The sequence below is a fragment of the Abrus precatorius genome, unplaced genomic scaffold (assembly GCF_003935025.1).
Source record: "Abrus precatorius isolate BTA unplaced genomic scaffold, Abrus_2018 Scaffold7, whole genome shotgun sequence".
Lineage (NCBI taxonomy): Eukaryota > Viridiplantae > Streptophyta > Magnoliopsida > Fabales > Fabaceae > Abrus > Abrus precatorius.
Genome location: NW_020874417.1, coordinates 1,778,444 through 1,797,162, shown reverse-complemented (window position 1 = coordinate 1,797,162; position 18,719 = coordinate 1,778,444). Strand labels below are relative to the sequence as shown.

General features: G+C 29.6%; 1 protein-coding gene across 6 annotated transcripts; it reads right to left on the bottom strand.

The window, feature by feature from the left end:
* Nucleotides 1-10,034: 10,034 nt before the first annotated feature.
* Nucleotides 10,035-16,920, bottom strand: LOC113873009 (mitochondrial Rho GTPase 2). 6 transcript variants are annotated; one of them, XM_027510945.1, is made up of 14 exons: nucleotides 16,618-16,920; nucleotides 16,229-16,361; nucleotides 15,818-15,967; nucleotides 15,301-15,477; nucleotides 14,940-15,191; nucleotides 14,161-14,229; nucleotides 13,980-14,035; nucleotides 13,023-13,104; nucleotides 12,185-12,396; nucleotides 11,959-12,034; nucleotides 11,634-11,746; nucleotides 10,662-10,812; nucleotides 10,371-10,557; nucleotides 10,035-10,243 (listed from the first exon to the last, which is right to left on the bottom strand). In XM_027510945.1, the coding sequence occupies exons 1-14, from the start codon at nucleotides 16,821-16,823 to the stop codon at nucleotides 10,170-10,172; spliced, it is 1,938 nt and encodes a 645-aa protein (XP_027366746.1). In that variant the 5' UTR covers nucleotides 16,824-16,920; the 3' UTR covers nucleotides 10,035-10,169. The 6 variants fall into 6 exon arrangements, with proteins under 6 accessions (XP_027366746.1, XP_027366747.1, XP_027366748.1 ...); XM_027510946.1 differs by having other exon boundaries at nucleotides 11,965-12,034; XM_027510947.1 differs by lacking the exon at nucleotides 11,959-12,034 and having other exon boundaries at nucleotides 10,662-10,807.
* Nucleotides 16,921-18,719: the final 1,799 nt, after the last annotated feature.

The window sequence follows — 18,719 nt, the reverse complement described above, 5'->3', positions numbered from 1 at the left end:
CACACTACCAAAAAAAAAAGGAAAAGAAAAAGAAAACAAAGGAGAAAAGTTGATCATGATGCACAAGAGGGGTGCTAGAAAAACTATTTTGTAATTATTATAAAAGTATACAAAGTTATTAAATTAAGAATATGATTGACATATTTTGTATTTAATAAGTTAGCTTAATAACTAAAAATGTGTTAGAAAATATATTCCGAGAAACAGTGGCCCTCAAGCCTTAATTTGCAGTACATTGATTAGATATTTTGTTGTGGAACTTGTCGGAAATTCAAATTACATACGTAAGTGAGCAGTCCATTTCCTTCTACTTTTGTATAAGCAGTGTTTATGGTAGGCACTGAGTTAAGATTCAAGCTTCCAATAAATGTCGGCAATGATTTATAATTTTAACAAATTTTTAACTTATTTTAATATCCATCCGTTTTTAGTTATTTGTTATTTTAAGTTAATGTACAAAGTTTTAAAAAATTATTAATCACACCAATTATTATGGCAAGATGTTTTTTTTATTAAAAGACTTAGAGTGTAGTTTTGAATTAATTCAATATTTAGGTGACATGCTAATAAAAGTCACAAATAAATATATTAGAAAAATAAATAATATTCTTAACTTGTAAATCAATTTCCAGAAAAATATTTCAATGTGATTAAAAATTAAATAAATAAATAATAGTCAAATTAGGGTGGACTAGAAGTGGTCATAGTTAAGTCAAACATGTTTTATGTTGTAAATCATAAACTGATCGTATCGTCGAAATATTTATATTAGTTAAAGCAATATGGATTGACTTGAAATCTGGTCAAGGAGAGAAATTTTAATATGGTCTGAGACCATAATGGTTCCAATCAAAGCAGCATTTGACACGTCTCAAATTTGATGATGTATTTCAGATTATACAAAAATTTCTTGATCACAGCAAGTTTGGAGTGAAAAAACTTTCTATAACATGTTTGGATTTATATTTTAATTTTATTTATTTTAATGCAGTAGTTATATAATTTTTGCATTAAATTTAAATATATAATTTTTTGAAAATTAATTTTAAATATAACATTAGATTTGAATTTACAAAGACGCGTTTGAGGATGATTTTTGGTGGTACTCTTTCCCTGAGGAGAAAAGCTAAAACAAGTTGTGGTGTACGGCTTTAGTACCATTGCCGGGTAACTATCAGAAAGGAGGGAGGGACCCAAAAGAGTATCATCCATGTGTTTGCCCCACCACTCCTCATAACATTTTATTATTTGTATTTTATTCAAAGGTATAACATTTAGTATTATAAAACTTGAAAATTTGTTATACATTTATTTAATTTAAATTAAGGATGAATAGATTTTGGTTTTGTTTCTTTACACAAACATATATATACTTTGACTAGAGAAGAGTGAAGTCGAAAAATATGAATAATGTTGTAGAAGAATGATGTTTCACCAAACGAGTTTGGCCCATCTTCTAACAAAGTACTTACGGGGAAAAAGGTTGAAAGAGAATAATGAGGATGATTGGTGGAATTTGAAAAATCAGAAAAACTAGGGAAGATGGTTGGTCAGACATGGGAAGCGATGAGGTTGGGTGTGACATTCCTTAATTGAGGAAGGCAATGGCTAATCGTGGAGTCTGGGCATCCATACGTTAACCTGTTTTGGTGAGAGGGTTTGGATGACAGTGAAACGCAATTTTCAACCATCACATGCATCATTTTGTCCCAAACATCATGTGCTTTAGGAACCTTATTTGTAAGGTATATTGGTCCTTTAAGCACATATTCTCTCACCATATCATGTCACTGCAAGAAAAATCTTGGGGGAAATCAGCATGTCCCTTAATTTTAATGTCACATGGAGGTACTAATGCTAATATCTCCAAAAGATGATTTTAAAAGGGAACGTGACTCCACCCTCCCCCATTTTTTCTTTTTTATTTCCTCCCCTCTTCTTCGATTCGATACTTAATGTCTATGCAAATGCTTCTTATGAGGTTTCATTGTCAATGTCGACCTACATTGTGTACTCAATGGAAAAAATAATTAAACATTTGATTATGCAACACATTTATACGCAGCCTTTTAGCATTTATCAACTATATATAATTCCACTTCATTGCCCCACTAAAAGGGTGTATAAAATGATATTAATAATAGTTGGTTCTGTAAATCAATTTCATTTTTTTTTTAAAATCTTCATAGGTAGATTCAGTGGAATCTTGAGCATGTACGCGGTAAGAGACACGTGGGACTTTTTTTTCACGCGAGAACGATGAGATTCATGCATCGTTGACTGAAAAACAATGGAGGGTTTTGCTCCCCCCGTTGTGGCTTGACTTTTGCCATATCAAAATTTGTCTCCATCAAATCTAGGTTTCAATTTCTGGATGGTTTTTGCGTACATATGTAACTGTTCTAGTGTTTGGGAATCATGTTATATTGTCCTCGTATTTGTACTTGTATCGCTGTTGTCCATAAGGAACCTTAGTTTACTTTAATTAAAAAAAAGAAGATTATGAGAATTTAATAAAATGTGTTATTATTGAATTCTACGATAGCTTATTATTTTTAATAAAAGTTTAGTCTATCGTATATAAAAATTTGATAGTATACAAGTTTGAAATTCACTATTGCATACGTTGTATCAGCTACACATTTCTGTACACTGAGTTGATGGGGATCAGAATAAGATCGCTCCACTTCAGATCCGCCATGCATTTAGGTATTTGCCAAATCCGAAAGGAAAAAGATTCGAATGCTCGATGCATGTCAAACATAGCAGGAAAGAAACATCTTTACTTAACTTGTGTTTGAATGAGTGCATGAAAACTACTTTTTTTTTTCATTTCTTTTGTTGAAAATTGTGTTTGAAATGAAATAACTGATATAAATTAAAAAAATTCTCAAAAACAGATTTAGTGACATAAAAGTGTTTGGTTATTTTAAAAAAGTGTGTAATATCATATTTATATATGGAAATGTAAGATTCTCATAAATCTAAGATTTTGTTCTTAGACTCTGATATTTAAATATCGAAAATACTGAGGTTTGAAATTCCATATGTAGCAAATATTCGGATATATAAGAAAGGTAAAGAAACTCCTAAAAGCATTGACAGATGCCAGGGTGCTGTAATGACGTAGTTGATCCTCTTTGTACGATTCGCTAACACCCAACTTTGCAAAAGATAGATTAAAATCTGAAGGTTCTATGCATGCAAGGAGTTAATTATCAGATATATAGATATATGATATATCAGACTCATTGATTCTGTGTGTACCCAATTATTGTGTTTAATATGTATAGAAGTACTACATATATCATGTTTCATTGATTCCACAACGTTTTCGTTTCTTTAAATTCTTTTTGACTTTGCTAATTAAAGATACAGCAAAATATATTTTGTCTTTTATGAAATTCAAATATTATATTATTTAGTTCATTTTATTTTGTATTATTAAAAATTTTATAATGCATATATTAAATTTATTAATTTATTTTTATTCACAGCCTAATTAATTTTTATTTGTATGTCTTCATTTTTAAAATATTTTACATTTTTAAAAATGTATTAACCCGTAAACTATTTACATCTTGTATGTTTTTATTAACAGGTAAAAAAAATACAGTTTTATTTTTGTTATTAGATGTTAAGATAAACCTTTAAAAATTTAGAACAATAACAAATATTTATTATTATATGAAAGACACGCTGAGCTTATTGAACTTTGATAAATGTTTAGTAAAATATTTACAATAAATTAAATTATAATGCATTTTAAGTTTTCAAAAAAAGTATTATAATGATGAATAATGGTACTCTCATTTACGATTTTTCTCTTATATATATATATATATATATATATATAATATTATACGTATATCATTAAATTATATTATTTTTAAATTTAATAAATTTGAAAATGAGAAAATATTATAATTATTAATAATAAATATTCTATTATTTTAACTAAAATTATAAAAAAATTAAATTAATATTAAATTTGACAAATATAATATATAAATAATTACTTGATATGTTTTAAAAAACCAATATGTAAAAAGCTCTATTTAAAAATAATTTTAAAAATAACAAAGGTTGACACATAAGATCTCAATATGAAGTGCTTTATGGGTTTTTTTTTTGAAAAACTACAAAATAAAAAATATTTAAAAAATAATAATAAAATACAGTATATTGAAAACTGAAAGATTTTACATCTCAATACTTTTTATGTTTCAAACTCTAAATCTATATCAAGAGCTATAAAAACATTCATTATCATTTAACTTATATTTATATAATTTAATTACAATAATTTATCTCTTTTTCACAGCTAAACTTAAATTCTGTATATAATTTTTTGTTTTAAAATAGTTGTTGTATGAAATTTTGGCAGTAGAATTAGAAAAAAATCATGAAATATTATATATATTAAGAAAATATTTTTCCTGTATTATTATTACTCTCTTGCATGCTTTGTTAATTTCACATTAAAATATTATAACAAATTAAAAAATAATTCATATTTTTAAAATTCATAAAATGACAATAAATTGAGAATAAAATGAAATACTTAAATGGTGATGATTTTAAAATGAAAGATACAAATAACAAAAATAAAAAATAAAAAAAATTGAAAGATACATATGCAACAAAGTTAAATTATAACAGGTGCTAAATTTGGTAAAATATATTTTAATAAATTCTTATCAAATTAAAATTTATTAATTCACATATTGATATATGTTGTATTGATATATATTATATTATTACACCGGTCATATATATAAAGTTTTATATAATTTAAATAGTTTTTGGTTTGTAATATAATAATAGCTGTTTATATATATATATATATATATATATATATATTTTAAACAATATAATATATAAAAATAATGAAGTATCAATTAATTTTAAAATTATATAAAATTTTGTAAACTTGTTTTACTTTATAAGAATTCTAAATTTAATAATTAGATTAATAAAATTAATTTTATAAAATATTATTAGAGATATTATTTTATTAAATTTAATATTCAATATCATTTATTTATTTTTCAATTTTTTTCTTATATCATTATTTATTTTTCTTATTCTCTCCTATTTTCTAATCAATCAACACTAAGTCAAAGACAAAGACTGAAAAATATTAAATATCAAATTTTAAAAAATAATATTATGTAAATATTAGTTGTATCAAGTTTTTTTTTTTTGAACTATGAACAAGAATTGGTCTTTAAGTCTTTTGGTTCTAAATACACCCTCATAATCTTTGATCTTGAATAAAATAAAAAGTATATTTTTTCAAGCAATTCTTCTATATATGTTGAATTTTAACAATGACATAATCTTTAATGTGAATATATTTTCTTTCCTTTGGAAAATAACATATATTATTTTTATTGTTTCTTTTTTAAGTTTTAATTTAAATTCTTTTAAATAACTGATTTATATGCTTTATATAATTTTGAATTTTTAATAAATGATTTATTTTAATTAATAAATTGTATTTTTATTTAATTTCTTACATTTTAGAATACTTTTATTTTACTTCATATTTTTAAAATTTACTTAAATTGAAAGACTATCTGTACAATATATGATATCCTCAGTATTCACACATGCGCCGTCACCCTATTCAACCTCAAACACAAATAAAACCAGAATCCCTCCCACTGACAACTCATGCAATTGACATCTTCTTTGAGTGCTTTAGCCATGGATCATACATGTTGCTCTCCCTGCATCCCTACTGTCCAAAATCTGTGTCTATTTAGATCATGGATATCTTAGCCATATAAGGTGGACATTTCTTTGTTGTCCTTATACATATGTTTCATGTTTGAAAAACCACAATATATACCTGAGAGTGTTGCCTAACGAGAATCGCATCAACACTCATTACACATGCATGTCTATCAACTATTATTCCACACGTTGAGAAATCATGTGTTTGTATTTTAGTGTATATTAAGAATATTTATCGATCGATACTCGAAAATCATTGTCTTTGAAACGTAAAAACACTGAAGTTCTTATTTATATTAGTATATATAAATTCCATTTTCTCACACCATATTTTTTTTATTTTGAAAAAACAATATGAAAAATCATATTTGTACCTTGTAACAATAAATTTCTCCGTTGTACTTTCAATAAAACAAACCCTAAAATGGCGTTGTGGTCTCCTTTATTCCAAAATACAAAAACCAATTTTATGGCTATTACCCTAATTACCTTGTTTGCCACGTAATATTCTTGGTAGTCCTTTCAGTGTATACCTTTGTATCAACCCTATTGCTGGATCCATGTCATAGGCCTAATCCACATTCCATTTGGTTTTGTGATAGTTTCTCGAGAGGTCTTAAGTAGTCTAGAGGACAGCATTGAATTCGTTTCAGTTCCCCATTTGATGCAAGTTCAAATCCTTTACACCAAACATCTCTAGGACATATCCCTAAGTAGCTGGTTTGTTGATTCAACTAAATGCATGTCCAATATCAAATGTGTCGACATGATTCCTTGCATTTTAAGGCCATATAATTATATGAGGAGACTACATCACAATAAGCTATGATAAGAGAAAAGAATTAGATAAGAGCCATATATATATATATATGTACATTAGGCAAAGGACAGGGCCCATAAAGCAGGGGCTGCCAACCCTGGCCACTAGGCTATTCCATGTTGCTCGATCATACATGCCAGTTGTTGTTGGGGACTTGGGGGTGATGGTGGGGATCGTCATTTTCGACCCCAAAGACAAATATTGTGTCTATAAGGGAATTTTGATGACAAATTGACGTTATTGATAACTATTTTGAACTTCACATCTCATAACTGATTTGGAGGAAAAAAACAGAGTTATCCACATAAATTAATTATGTTTTATTTGTATGTGCAAGACAATTAAGCAATTAATTTAAGATCCTTAATTTTGAAGTGGGTCATTATCCCACGTACCTAATCTAAACTTTGCATGAAGACATGCATATGCCTTTCCTACCCTTGCCAGCAAGTTGGGGAAATTAATCCAAACTAACATGATAAAAAAAATGTAATTCTAAGTTAAAATAAATTTACTAAAATATTTATATAGTCGTGGTAGTTTTTTTACTTGTATTGGTACCAAATCTTAAAACAAAGATAAATTTAAACATTTAGAAGCATTTCAGACGTATACAATACGATAAGTATTTATTCATGTACTATAAATATGAGTGTCATTTAAAAAAAAACATTTTTCGTAATTACCTTTATCTTCAATAAGCTATGTGGCTTTGATTCAGTCAATTTTAGTTTGATTTAAATTTTAAATTTTGATATACTACTATACCAATAAAGATAATGTCTTAAATTTAATAATTTATTTCATAATTTCTAGTTAAAAACTTTTATACCTTTAACCTATTCTTATTTAATATTAATTTTATTATTAATAATTAAAATATGTACTCCTTTGAATGAATTTATTTTGATCTATAAATTTATCCGTACAATATACGGAAAGCATGATAGTTAATTCAGCGACATTTTAAAGTATGTGAGTATCTGACGCTTCTTAGGCTGCAACATGATGTTAGGGGTCACTTTGTTTGTTTGCCTTTTTTAAGATTTCTTGTTATTTGCTATTACTTTGGGAAGCTTAGCATAAGATCGATAATTTGACGAATATAACTGGTAAGAGGTAAGGTGGTCTCCCCATGCCAAGTTGACAGGTTCTTTTCCTTTTCTCAGTGGATGACAAATTGATGCCATCCAGAGAATCTTAAAGGGTATCCATTTGAGGCCCACCACCATCAATACTTGTTGCAATGTTTTCGATTAACAAAATTCATCCATTCCTCAGCTAAAAAGTAATTATTAGATAAGTAAATGAGATAAAGACAAATCATCTAAAATTTGTAATAATTATTAGTTTATTTGGACAAGATTTTAACAAAAATAAAATAAAATAAGCTTATCTAGTGTATGTGCTTGGTTTATTTTTTTGTTTCCCATTTATAGGTAATAGATTAAGCTTTCTCCTTTGTATTGTGATATGTGAACTTGTCTTCTAAGTTAGTAAGATTGAATTCATCGTTGATTTAATTTAAACTGTGTCCTAATCCTAAATTCAAAAATCGATGTCTTGCTCATTTTTGAAATTATAATCTCACTTCAGAGGTTTTTTAAAATTTTATTTATCAATAATTATAAAGTATCGTACTGTTTTTATTTTATTTATTTTCAAAGTTTTAGTCAGAAATGACAAAAAAAGAATAGCAACTTTTTATTTATCACTTTCTTTTAAAAAAATTTAAAAACAAAAAATGCATAAAATATAAACTTTAGGAAAAGAACCAAACACCATAGAATACTTTCATTCTGAAGTATCAACTTATTTATTCTGGAAAAATCGTTTTCTTTGGATTCACAATGATCTCTGTGTCAATAAAAATGGCCAACAGGTCCACGTAAATAAGGAAATCAAGTTATGACAGAGACTTCTGAATTTAAGGTACAATTAACGAAGGAAGAACCATGCAAGTTGTCTCCCATCATCTATAGCTATACAAAGTGCGTTGGTTTCTAAGGAATTTGCATGCTATGAGCTTGATATCATTGGTCTGATTGTGTTTTTACTCTAATTAAGCTAAAGCGTAAATGGGCTAAGCAAGAGGAATTGACGTCAACAAGCATTTGGGTACAGGAAAAATACATTCAAGTGCAAAACAGTTGAATCAACCTCACTTCCTCTAGGCAATAGGCTTTCTACCAAATTAGCTACCCTTCAAGTAGACGCCAGTCTTCTGGTAGGTTCAAGCCATATGTCTTGTCTGTTTGGTGCTCTTCCGCTGGTAGATTCTCCGGAAGAGTACTCGTGAGGGGAATTGAATTTTGTGGACCACACACTTTAATAAAGATGTATACAAACAAGACTGAACATAGGGCACTATATCCTTATTAAAATCGATCAGGGGACTGGTACACCCTCGTACAAAAATGAAATTATATGTTACGTGTCGAAGCCCTGGATGTGTTGTGAAGATTTTCATCTGGATTATTGTCATTTTTTACAACCTTCTTTCTGTAGCACGTTAACAAAACAGGAAAGGGGGAGTTTTCCGCGGCCGAGACTGCTATCATATCATTCCCTTCTCATGTGAATGATTGAATCCACTTGAAACATTTTTCTTATTTAGTGAATGGGAAACATCACCATGATACAGTGCATTATAATTTTATTATTCTATATTTAGTTATAAGACTCTACTGTGAACAAGAACTGTGCATGAAAATGTGAGGTAAGGACATGGACCTAACGACAAATTCAAGTCAGTTACACACTGCCTGGGTCACGGAGGGACAGAATTTTCAACCCAACCGCGTGTTGTTCTCTTTCAAACATGTTATTTTAGATATTAATGGCAAAAAGAAAATAAATAAACTAGATATCCACTTGCTATCTTTCCACATCACCACCTTGTCCAGTTCTTCACATCTTTCAGAAAATTCTTCCCACTGATCATTTGGGAATTCACTTTTGGTAATATGTTTGAATTCTATAGCTATACTTACATGCGAAAATACAACCACCATCAGTCAATCACTCATTTATTATATATATATTTTTTGGAAAATGGTTTGCAATTAGATTGTTGATCTTTAAGTTTATACGAAGATCGTACAAGTTCAATTATCTACAATGATTATACCAGTTAGGAGTTGTAGAAGGATGTTCCTCAGCAGGATTTTTAGCTTGGCAAATTCTGAGCGGGGATAATGTACATTTTACAAAGTAAATTACCTTTCTTAAACTTTTTTCAGAAACGTAAAAGTTTAGTTTAAAGAAATGAATTTTTCTAGTGCTTCATTAAAAAAAGTCACTTAAATATTAAAATATTTAAAAGCTGTATTAATATCTCAAGAAGTTATCGTGATATCATCTCATAAAATTTTATTCACAAGCTTTTTTAAGATTACTTCACACATAAAAGTTTGTGTACTTTATGGTTTGTGAAATTAACATTACTCAAAATCTTATAAATTTTCCTTACAACAATAATAAATGTGATTTGTAATTACTATACATCAAATATTTAACTTTAGGTAGCCCAAGGTTAGAAAGCAAAACTGGAGATGAAGTGGACAGTTAATAAGTTAGAGGCAATAGCATAACAGTTGTTTGTTGGCTAAGCAGCACTATTCTTCTTCACTGTACGTGCACGACGTGCCGTTAAACCAACAACCGCCAAAGCAGCCCCAACTGTAAATTCAAGATAGATAACTAATTAGAAGGTTTAACATTTACAATAGAAAAATGGATATTGTGCAAATTTAGTGTGTGCATCAAGCTGACAAGTTAAGGCGAGAGGTACAAAGCATAAACACACCTAAGGCAAAAATGAGGGAGTGGTGAAGAAGCTGGTGGTGTTGCTTTCTTTTCCTTGAATTCTCAGTTTCTGGAATGCTCAAATGAGGGTGTTCTGCAGTATTAACAATTTTATGGTACACATTACTAGAATCACCTAATTTCATACTTACATGAATAGGTGCCTCTATTCCCAATTCTTGAGTAACCTGAACATAACGACAAAGGTGATAAAATACCGAACTCAGGTATAGTTTATAAACAATAACCACGTGTGCTACGATATGGTAATCACAAGCTGAAAACACATTACCTTAACCGAATCTAGTACTGCCCTTGGGAATGGCGTTAAATCATCCTTGGCAGCAATGAGCAGGCAAGGAACTCTATAACCAGCTAGTTCTCCTTGTCTAACAACCTTCTCAAGCAAATCTCTGGATTTCTTCCATGAATATTCATCTGAGCTGGAAAACAGAGAACAAAGATCTTAATGACACAGGAATAAAAAGCGGAAAATAGTTATACTACAAATGTGCAAGTAAGAATTAAGCTATACTACTTGATTGGGGAAATTTATTCCATCCATGGACCCAACATTAACGGCCACAAAATATGGTATTCTGTACTTTTTTTCCTAAACGTTCTCTTAGGAAGCATAATATATATATATATATATATATATATACCCAGTTATTTCTCTAAAATAAGCTAATCTAGTATGTTATAATCACTTTTGTAGTTTAGGATAAATTTTACTAGAGATGATAACCTCGTATTAAAACAACCAGTGCATAGAATAATGCAAATAGTTACCTCCCCTTCCCCCCTCCTCCCCAGTCCCACCTATACATTGCTAAGTTCAGGCATAAAACCCTATGTCCTACACAATTGTTAGGATTAAACATATATATTGGATGTGATGAAATTTAATTGCACCATACTTTCCAAAAAGCCAGGAATTATAAAATACAAGCCAAATTAACCTCTCATTGATTTTTTAACACTAAAATTATCCATGGGACAGAGATTAGAGGCTTTTACTATTTAAAGTCTTAGTTTCTAATTCAGCAAAATTTGTCAGAATATATAATTAACCAGATCTTTGGGAAACAGCATGCAAGGCAGGCATCTTAGGTAATCATAAACAGTTCTAGAAGATCTTATTTCAGTTATGTTTCGACACTCAATAAAAATGCTAGTTAAAGTGAATCAATAATGCAAAACAGAAGGTTTACAGCTACAACGTAGCAAAGAATTTCTACTTAAAAATCATTTTGCACCTCACCTGTCATACACAAACACAGCAACATCACACGCAGCCAAAAAATCCTGATTTGACAAAAATTCCAATAATCCATCCTCTGGTATCTCACGCAATATGAGAATTTTCCTAGTTCCCTATATAGTAAACATCATTAGTATGAGTAGATAAAAGCAACTGTACCCATTTAACTTCCACTACAACATCGATGGAACTCCCTTTAGTTATTAGAAAAAGATTAAAATGAGTATACTATATTGAGATGAAACATTAGAGGAAGACAATACTTACTGGGTTTCTAAATCATTAAAATGGTAATCATGTTTTCTCATCATAACATAATACTCACCCTCACCCGTTTTAATTCAACTACATTTGCCGCATACTGGTCAACTGTCGTTGGAGTATAATTACTTGAGAAAGGCCTATAAAATTGATAGAGTTAATTGTTGCTTTGAAGGCAAACAGCAGTAAGCAATATGAGTGTATTAAATTTCACATGCTGATATTCATTAAAAGATATGGAAGCAACAAATACAGACACGATGACTATGATGATTGGTTTAGAGGCCCACCTCCCCAATAATGAATACAACAAAGTAGATTTCCCGGCATGTTTAGAACCAAAAACATAGCATTGGAACACATTTCTTTCTGTTGTTTGCTTCTTGCGATCTAATGATCTTCTATGAGTGACACGGAGTGCTGCAGCAGGATTGCCATTATATCCAATGTAAATTAAATTGGCCAAGCTATGTGGTGGATCAAGCAATGTCATAAGGGCCCACTGCGCCATATAATTTCAAAAGATACATCAATAAAAAAAACACTCAATTTCCAACTACATATGAAGAAGAATTACAAATAAGCACAATTCTTTTTTATTTGCTTTATATATATATATATAGGCAGAAAGGTAAGTAGGTCACTGCAAGCAAACACCAAAGCAATAATTTCTTGAGGGTAAAAGATGGAATGTAGAGCCCAACACTAGTTACCCAGATGATCAGAAAACTGGTGTTTTCTAAACTAAACAAAAGTAACCAATACATAACTTCCTTTGATGTATCTTTCCAAGCAACTAAATGAACATGACAACCTCAATAGGTAATTTGAATCTTCACTGATAATGATAGGCATGTCAACTCAACAGTTTTATAGGAAGACAAGTGATTGTTTCTGTCCTGGTTCTGATTATAATAATCATATCATGGTGAAAATTTCTCTGGAAATGGTTAAATTATAACTAAAAACTTATCTCAACCTCCCAATCTGCTCATTATAGTAGCAAGGGAAAAGGTTATGCAGATCATAGACATAATACTGACAGTTAGAATCAGAAAACACAACATCTTCGGAGATTTATCCAGTAGTGTCAGGTTGAAGAATACAAGAAAGCAATAAAATAAGCACCTGAGACAGAAATCCATTCAGAGAGATATAACCCATATCGGTTTTCTCTGTTGCATCCTTATACGGAGCATCGTTCCATGGACTGAAATTCAAAAATAATAAAAGATTTGAGTTGATTAACTTCAGGTGGAAAAATTGAGACTTATAGATTAATTTCAATGTGTATGATGATGCGACAGAACAAGAGAAAGCAAAGACAAATTTGTGAAGAACATATCACTTTCAAACATATATAAAAGGATTAAATCAATGCTACTAGAAAATGTGTCACCTAAAAAATTCTTAAAATATATATTCATGCAAGTTTGTGTTGCTAGGATTATGAGAACAGATTGCATCATAAAATTCTATTAACTAAAGGACACTTCCAACATAATGTGACGAGAAATTATCAAATTCAGGGCAGGGCAGACACAAATAAGTTTGGGCATCAACAACCACATGAATAAAGAAATAGAGAAAGAACTACTGGAAATTATTTCTGCCACTACTTTACATAGAGAAGCATTCCCTTGTTGTTTGAACATCTATTCCATATCTCCTCAAGCTAGGTGTCCCAAATCCAGTAAGATAAAGGTAACAAAAAATTTGTTGTTATTTATCAAACCTTTACAAATTACAACCAGATAGTTGGCAGTTGGCATTACTGTATCACAAGACAAACAACACAATTTGAACATTCTTCACAATTATGATGCCATGTATACAATTTAAAGAAACAAATATTTCTTTCACATTCTTCTACATTTAAAAGCACAAATTATGTCAACTTTTGGTAAGGCACATATGTCTTAAGCTTATTTGCAATAGCATAAAAAACATATGTATTAAAATCTAGTTCAAACTTCAAACAAATATCAAAATTCAGAAACATACATGAAATGAGAAAGTGTACGTGGATTAAATATAAAATTAGAGTGATACTATTTTTAAGGGACAAGAAATGAGAAAGTTCACCTTTCTGGAGCAGTTTCAAATAGCTTATCAACTTCAGCAGGTCGTAGGGATCGATCCTAGAAAAGCATCAAGTTTCCAAAATGAAAATTAGAAAAAATATAAAGCTGTTACACTTGGAGAGTCACTTGGGGGTGTTTAGAGCACATAGTAGTGGTCAAATAGTCCAAAAAGTTATACGTACTTTATCTGTATCTAACAATCGAAAGATACCATTCAAAAACTCTACAGCATCACCTGTCAGCTCCACACTCTGCAACATAATGTCTAAGAAAGTAAATTCTAACATATGATTTGGAAGTTAAATAGGAATTCTAAAATACCTTTTCAACAATGTTTGACAACACTTGATGGCCTAACAAGGAGAAATAATACTTGGTAAAAAGATCATACTATTATATATTACTGTCTCATAATTCTATGAAAAAGATCATTTGATTGAACAAGCATGCATGATGCATCATAAAACAATACCATCAAACATTTGCATCTACTTTTCAATTCAAACCAACGAGAAATAAAATTATAATACTTCAACTAATAGTTGTAAATTAATTGCAATCCAAATTGCCATATATTTGTACAAAAGGAAGTCATTGGAGTCTGGACGATGAATAACCATACAAAATATAGGAGTTAATTTTGTTGAACAAATATAAAATCTAGATTTTTTTTATAATCACCAATGCTAGTGAGCCATGTAGTTCACAGATGATATTTCCAAAACTATAGAAACATGTTTGGTTTTGGGCAATCATCAACAAATAGGATTAGAAGATAATGGCTAATATTAGTTTTCCTCGTTTAACAATTAGACAGATTTCCTGTTAAAGTTAATATAAGTATTGAAATTATAACAATTGGAATGGTCAACCCAGCACTCTAACTTCTTCCAATTAAATCAAAGCATAAAACAGGAAGACAAAAATAGAACTAGACAATAGCCAAACCAAATAGTATGACCTGATCAGAAGTCTGCTTAAGAGGCACTGGAAGGAAATCATCCCGGAGCTTTAAATCATTATCATATCCAAACTTTCTTAGAACAGCCCAGAATGTCTCTGTTCTCCCTTTCTTTAGAAACATATTATTCACATAAATAAAGCCTGGGAAGGTAAGACCAACAGAGTTGACTCCTTCAGGAACTTTCTGCTCTACAATTGTTTTGACATTTTCTATTTCAGATGGCTGCAACGGTGCATTAAAGCATCTAACCTGTTCATTTATGAATTATCATAACCAAAGGAGCTAAAAGAAACTAAGTATTCAAGTATATGAAAATTGAAAAAAAGGGGCAGGAAGCGGGGAGGAGTTCATCAAAAACCTGAAAGTCATTTAGTTCTTCATCATTGAGGGCATCATCCATGTCATGATCACAAAGAACAAATATTCTTCTTAATGCCCTCACACATCGATCTGTTAAAGCATGTCTTTTATAATCAAACAACGGATCTACTGGATGCAGTACTGCTTTTTGGGCAAAATAAAAAACTTCAGGGACCTAAAAATAATCGAAATTAATTAAAAATTAAGCATAAGGCACTGTAGTTTTACGAATAACGGTGTCAAATATAGCTCCAATATCACCAGGAAGATATATTTATATACCTAAAGCAAACAGTTGCACCATAAAAAATATGCATGAGTTTATTAGGACTGTCATATAGAACAGTGCCTCAAAGAAAACCACAGGATTGAATGCTCTTTAAACAACAAAAATATGATCCACTAATATATTTTGATGTTGCATTATAATTTTATAATAGACTAACTAGAAACTTCTAATTTGCAACACATGAAGTATGACAAAGTTGCTGCAATGAAGCTGCAAAACAACATACCTGATAAAAAGTAGCTGCAGAGCATTCAACACAGGTGACAATTTCAGTGAACCGTCTCATGATATGTGCCGTGAGACTCTCTAAGCTCACAAGCCGGTCTTCATTCTGTAGATCAAGCTTGCAACCCACCACAATCACAGGTGCCTGCACCTGCATCACAATAAACAACAGACAATACAGCTATTAGTATGAGTATTGGCTTGCCGTTCATACTTCATTCCTGAACTTAGGTTACATTTCAACACCTAGCTTATTTAAGGATGACTTGTGCTACAGATTTAAGGATGAAACTTATTACGATAAGCTGAAAACAACTTATAAGAATCATATAAGTTATTTTCTGTAAGTTATTCATAAGCTCTTCTACACTGGCGCTTAAAATGCTAGTAAACTAAAAGCAGCAAAACCAACCTCCAACTTCCGCAGTTCAGGGAGCCAGTAAGTACTCACACGCTCAAAGCTCTCGGGTTCATCACAAGCATATGTTAAAACCACCGCATCGGCTCGCTTCAATTCTTCATTGCGCGTGTCTTGTTTTGCCAAGCTAAAACAAACAAATCACACGTGTCCATTTAAATAATGCAGAACAATACGCATGTCCCAATGAAAATGTGAATTCAATCAAGAAAATTCGTATATAGTTTGTAGGTTTGAAAAAATTTAATCACATTTCATTCCGATAAAATCTAGGGCGTATCTTTGATTAACCAATTAATTTACAGAAGGATGGAATATTTTTTATTAGTTTGTTAATGACAGAGGAGTGGAAGCGGGAGAAGAAATGCGTGTGATGTAGGGACCTGGAAGGAGTGTCGATGAGCGTAAGGGGAACGGAATCGGGGTACAGATAATGGGGTAAACGAGTTGGAGGAAGCACAGCCGGAACGGACTCGGGGAAAGAATCCGATCCAATTGCGGCTATGAGTGTGGATTTTCCGGTACCTCCGTCACCGGCGACGGCGATTCTAACTCCCCTACGACCGTCGGCGCTGGACGGACCTACCATTGCGGCAAATCACGAAACAAACTTGAACGAGTGTTCAGACTCGAAGGTGCTCGTGTTCGCGCTCTGCTTATGCTGCAGCCTTGCTGTGTGTTTTTTGCCTTTTGACAGAGAAAAGATAAATTATATTGGTATTGCAAATATACTTAATAATTCATATAAATAATAAACCAAGATTGAGGTTAAATATTAAATAATAATAAAATTTTATTTATTATATATATATATATATTTTAATGAATTACCTTTTAATAAAAATTTCTATGTTTAAATTTAATTTTAAAGGTCGAGATTAATAAAACTGAATAATAAAGTAATATCATATAGGTTGTTATAAAATTTTATTGTATTGATACAATATCTTTTGAAAAGATGAAAGACACCTCAGAAATGACGTTTTTCAAACCAATAAAATAAAGAACTTTTACAAAATCATAAAAGGAAATATTAATGGATTTTATTTTAAACAAGTGCATTGATATTTTAGTTATGAAAGATTATGAATTATTTCAGTCTCTCAAAAAGAAAAGGAAACAAGCATCAACAAGTCTTAATTTGAGTGATGTGCATTATCACAATATCAAGTCTTACTTACAGTAAAGAGTCTTTAAAATTTCGTTTGTTTTGTATTTTTAAAGAGCAAAATGTCATCTTTATCCTAAAAAATGAGAGATCAGTGTGTTTCTTTTTTGATAGAAGTAAAGTTAATTTTGAAAAATAAATTCATTAAATATCTTTTTGAAAAAAATAATATATGAATCAAATTAGTATTGGCATTAACTCTTGTTACTAAAAACTAACAAAATGAGAAGCGTGTTCTTTTCAAAGCTATGATAGATGTCCAACTAATACGAAAATTAAGTAAAACGTTATTTTAATTATAAAAAAAAATGAAAATAAGCCAAATCAGAACCTTCAGTTACACAATCAACGTTCATGAAATTCAAACATGGCACAACACGTTATTCAACCTCAAACCCTTTTTAAATTACTTCAAAACCAACCATATATTGTTATTTTTTGTTAGTGATAATTAAAACCAATTAATATAAGGAATAACATAATTGATTGTTTATAAATTTAAGAACCTACGGACAATTTTTCATTCTTTGAAAGACTGAAATGATTGATACTTTATTTTTTAGCTATTAATAATATAATTATTCACCGTTTTAAAATTGATTTGAGGTTTTTAAAAGGTAATTTAAATAAATATATTGAAAATATATTAAAAAAATACAAGTTAAAATAAGTATTTTAAAAATCATTAACGTGTAAATTCTTAATATTAAGATTATTCAAATTTAATTAATAAGTTCAAATTTAAGCATTTAAAAATGTAACTATATTAAAATTCGGTAAAAAAACATTTACTAATAATTTTACCTCACTCAATATTATTGAGTTGAGTGTTCAATATAGTGTTTGGATATCGGAATCATAGAAAATATAAAAAGAAGTCTGAGTAAAATTACTTAATGGAACTTATAAAATAAATTAATCTATAATATTTTATAATTTTTTGTCATGATTGATTAATTTGTATAATATCAATTTAAATTTTTATTGTTAAATATAAGGACATGTTTTATTATACTTATTTCCTGATAATACATGACTTAAAAATGATTTAATACTTAAATTTTAAATATTTAAAATTTATTAATTATTAAAAAAATGTTTATCTCAATAATTTTTTATATTAAAAATTTAAATTATAACTTTATTAATTTTAAAACATTATTTCCGTATTATTTCGTCTTAATTATACTTTTATTTTGTATATTTTTATTTTTTGTCCAAATTTGTTTTATTTTAGTTGATTGCATTTAGTTTTCTTTTGTTAGTAGTTATTCAAATTAAATTTCTTATCTCAAAATTTATCCAATAATTCATAAA

What these genes read in the sequence shown, in the direction of transcription:
- LOC113873009 (XM_027510945.1), bottom strand. Translation starts at nt 16,823, where the DNA reads ATGGTAGGTCCGTCCAGCGCCGACGGTCGTAGGGGAGTTAGAATCGCC. An exon ending in CTCATCGACACTCCTTCCAG is followed by an intron (nt 16,362 to 16,617) that starts GTCCCTACATCA and finishes TGTTTGTTTTAG; the next exon opens with CTTGGCAAAACAAGACACGC. An exon ending in CTGAACTGCGGAAGTTGGAG is followed by an intron (nt 15,968 to 16,228) that starts GTTGGTTTTGCT and finishes ATTGTGATGCAG; the next exon opens with GTGCAGGCACCTGTGATTGT.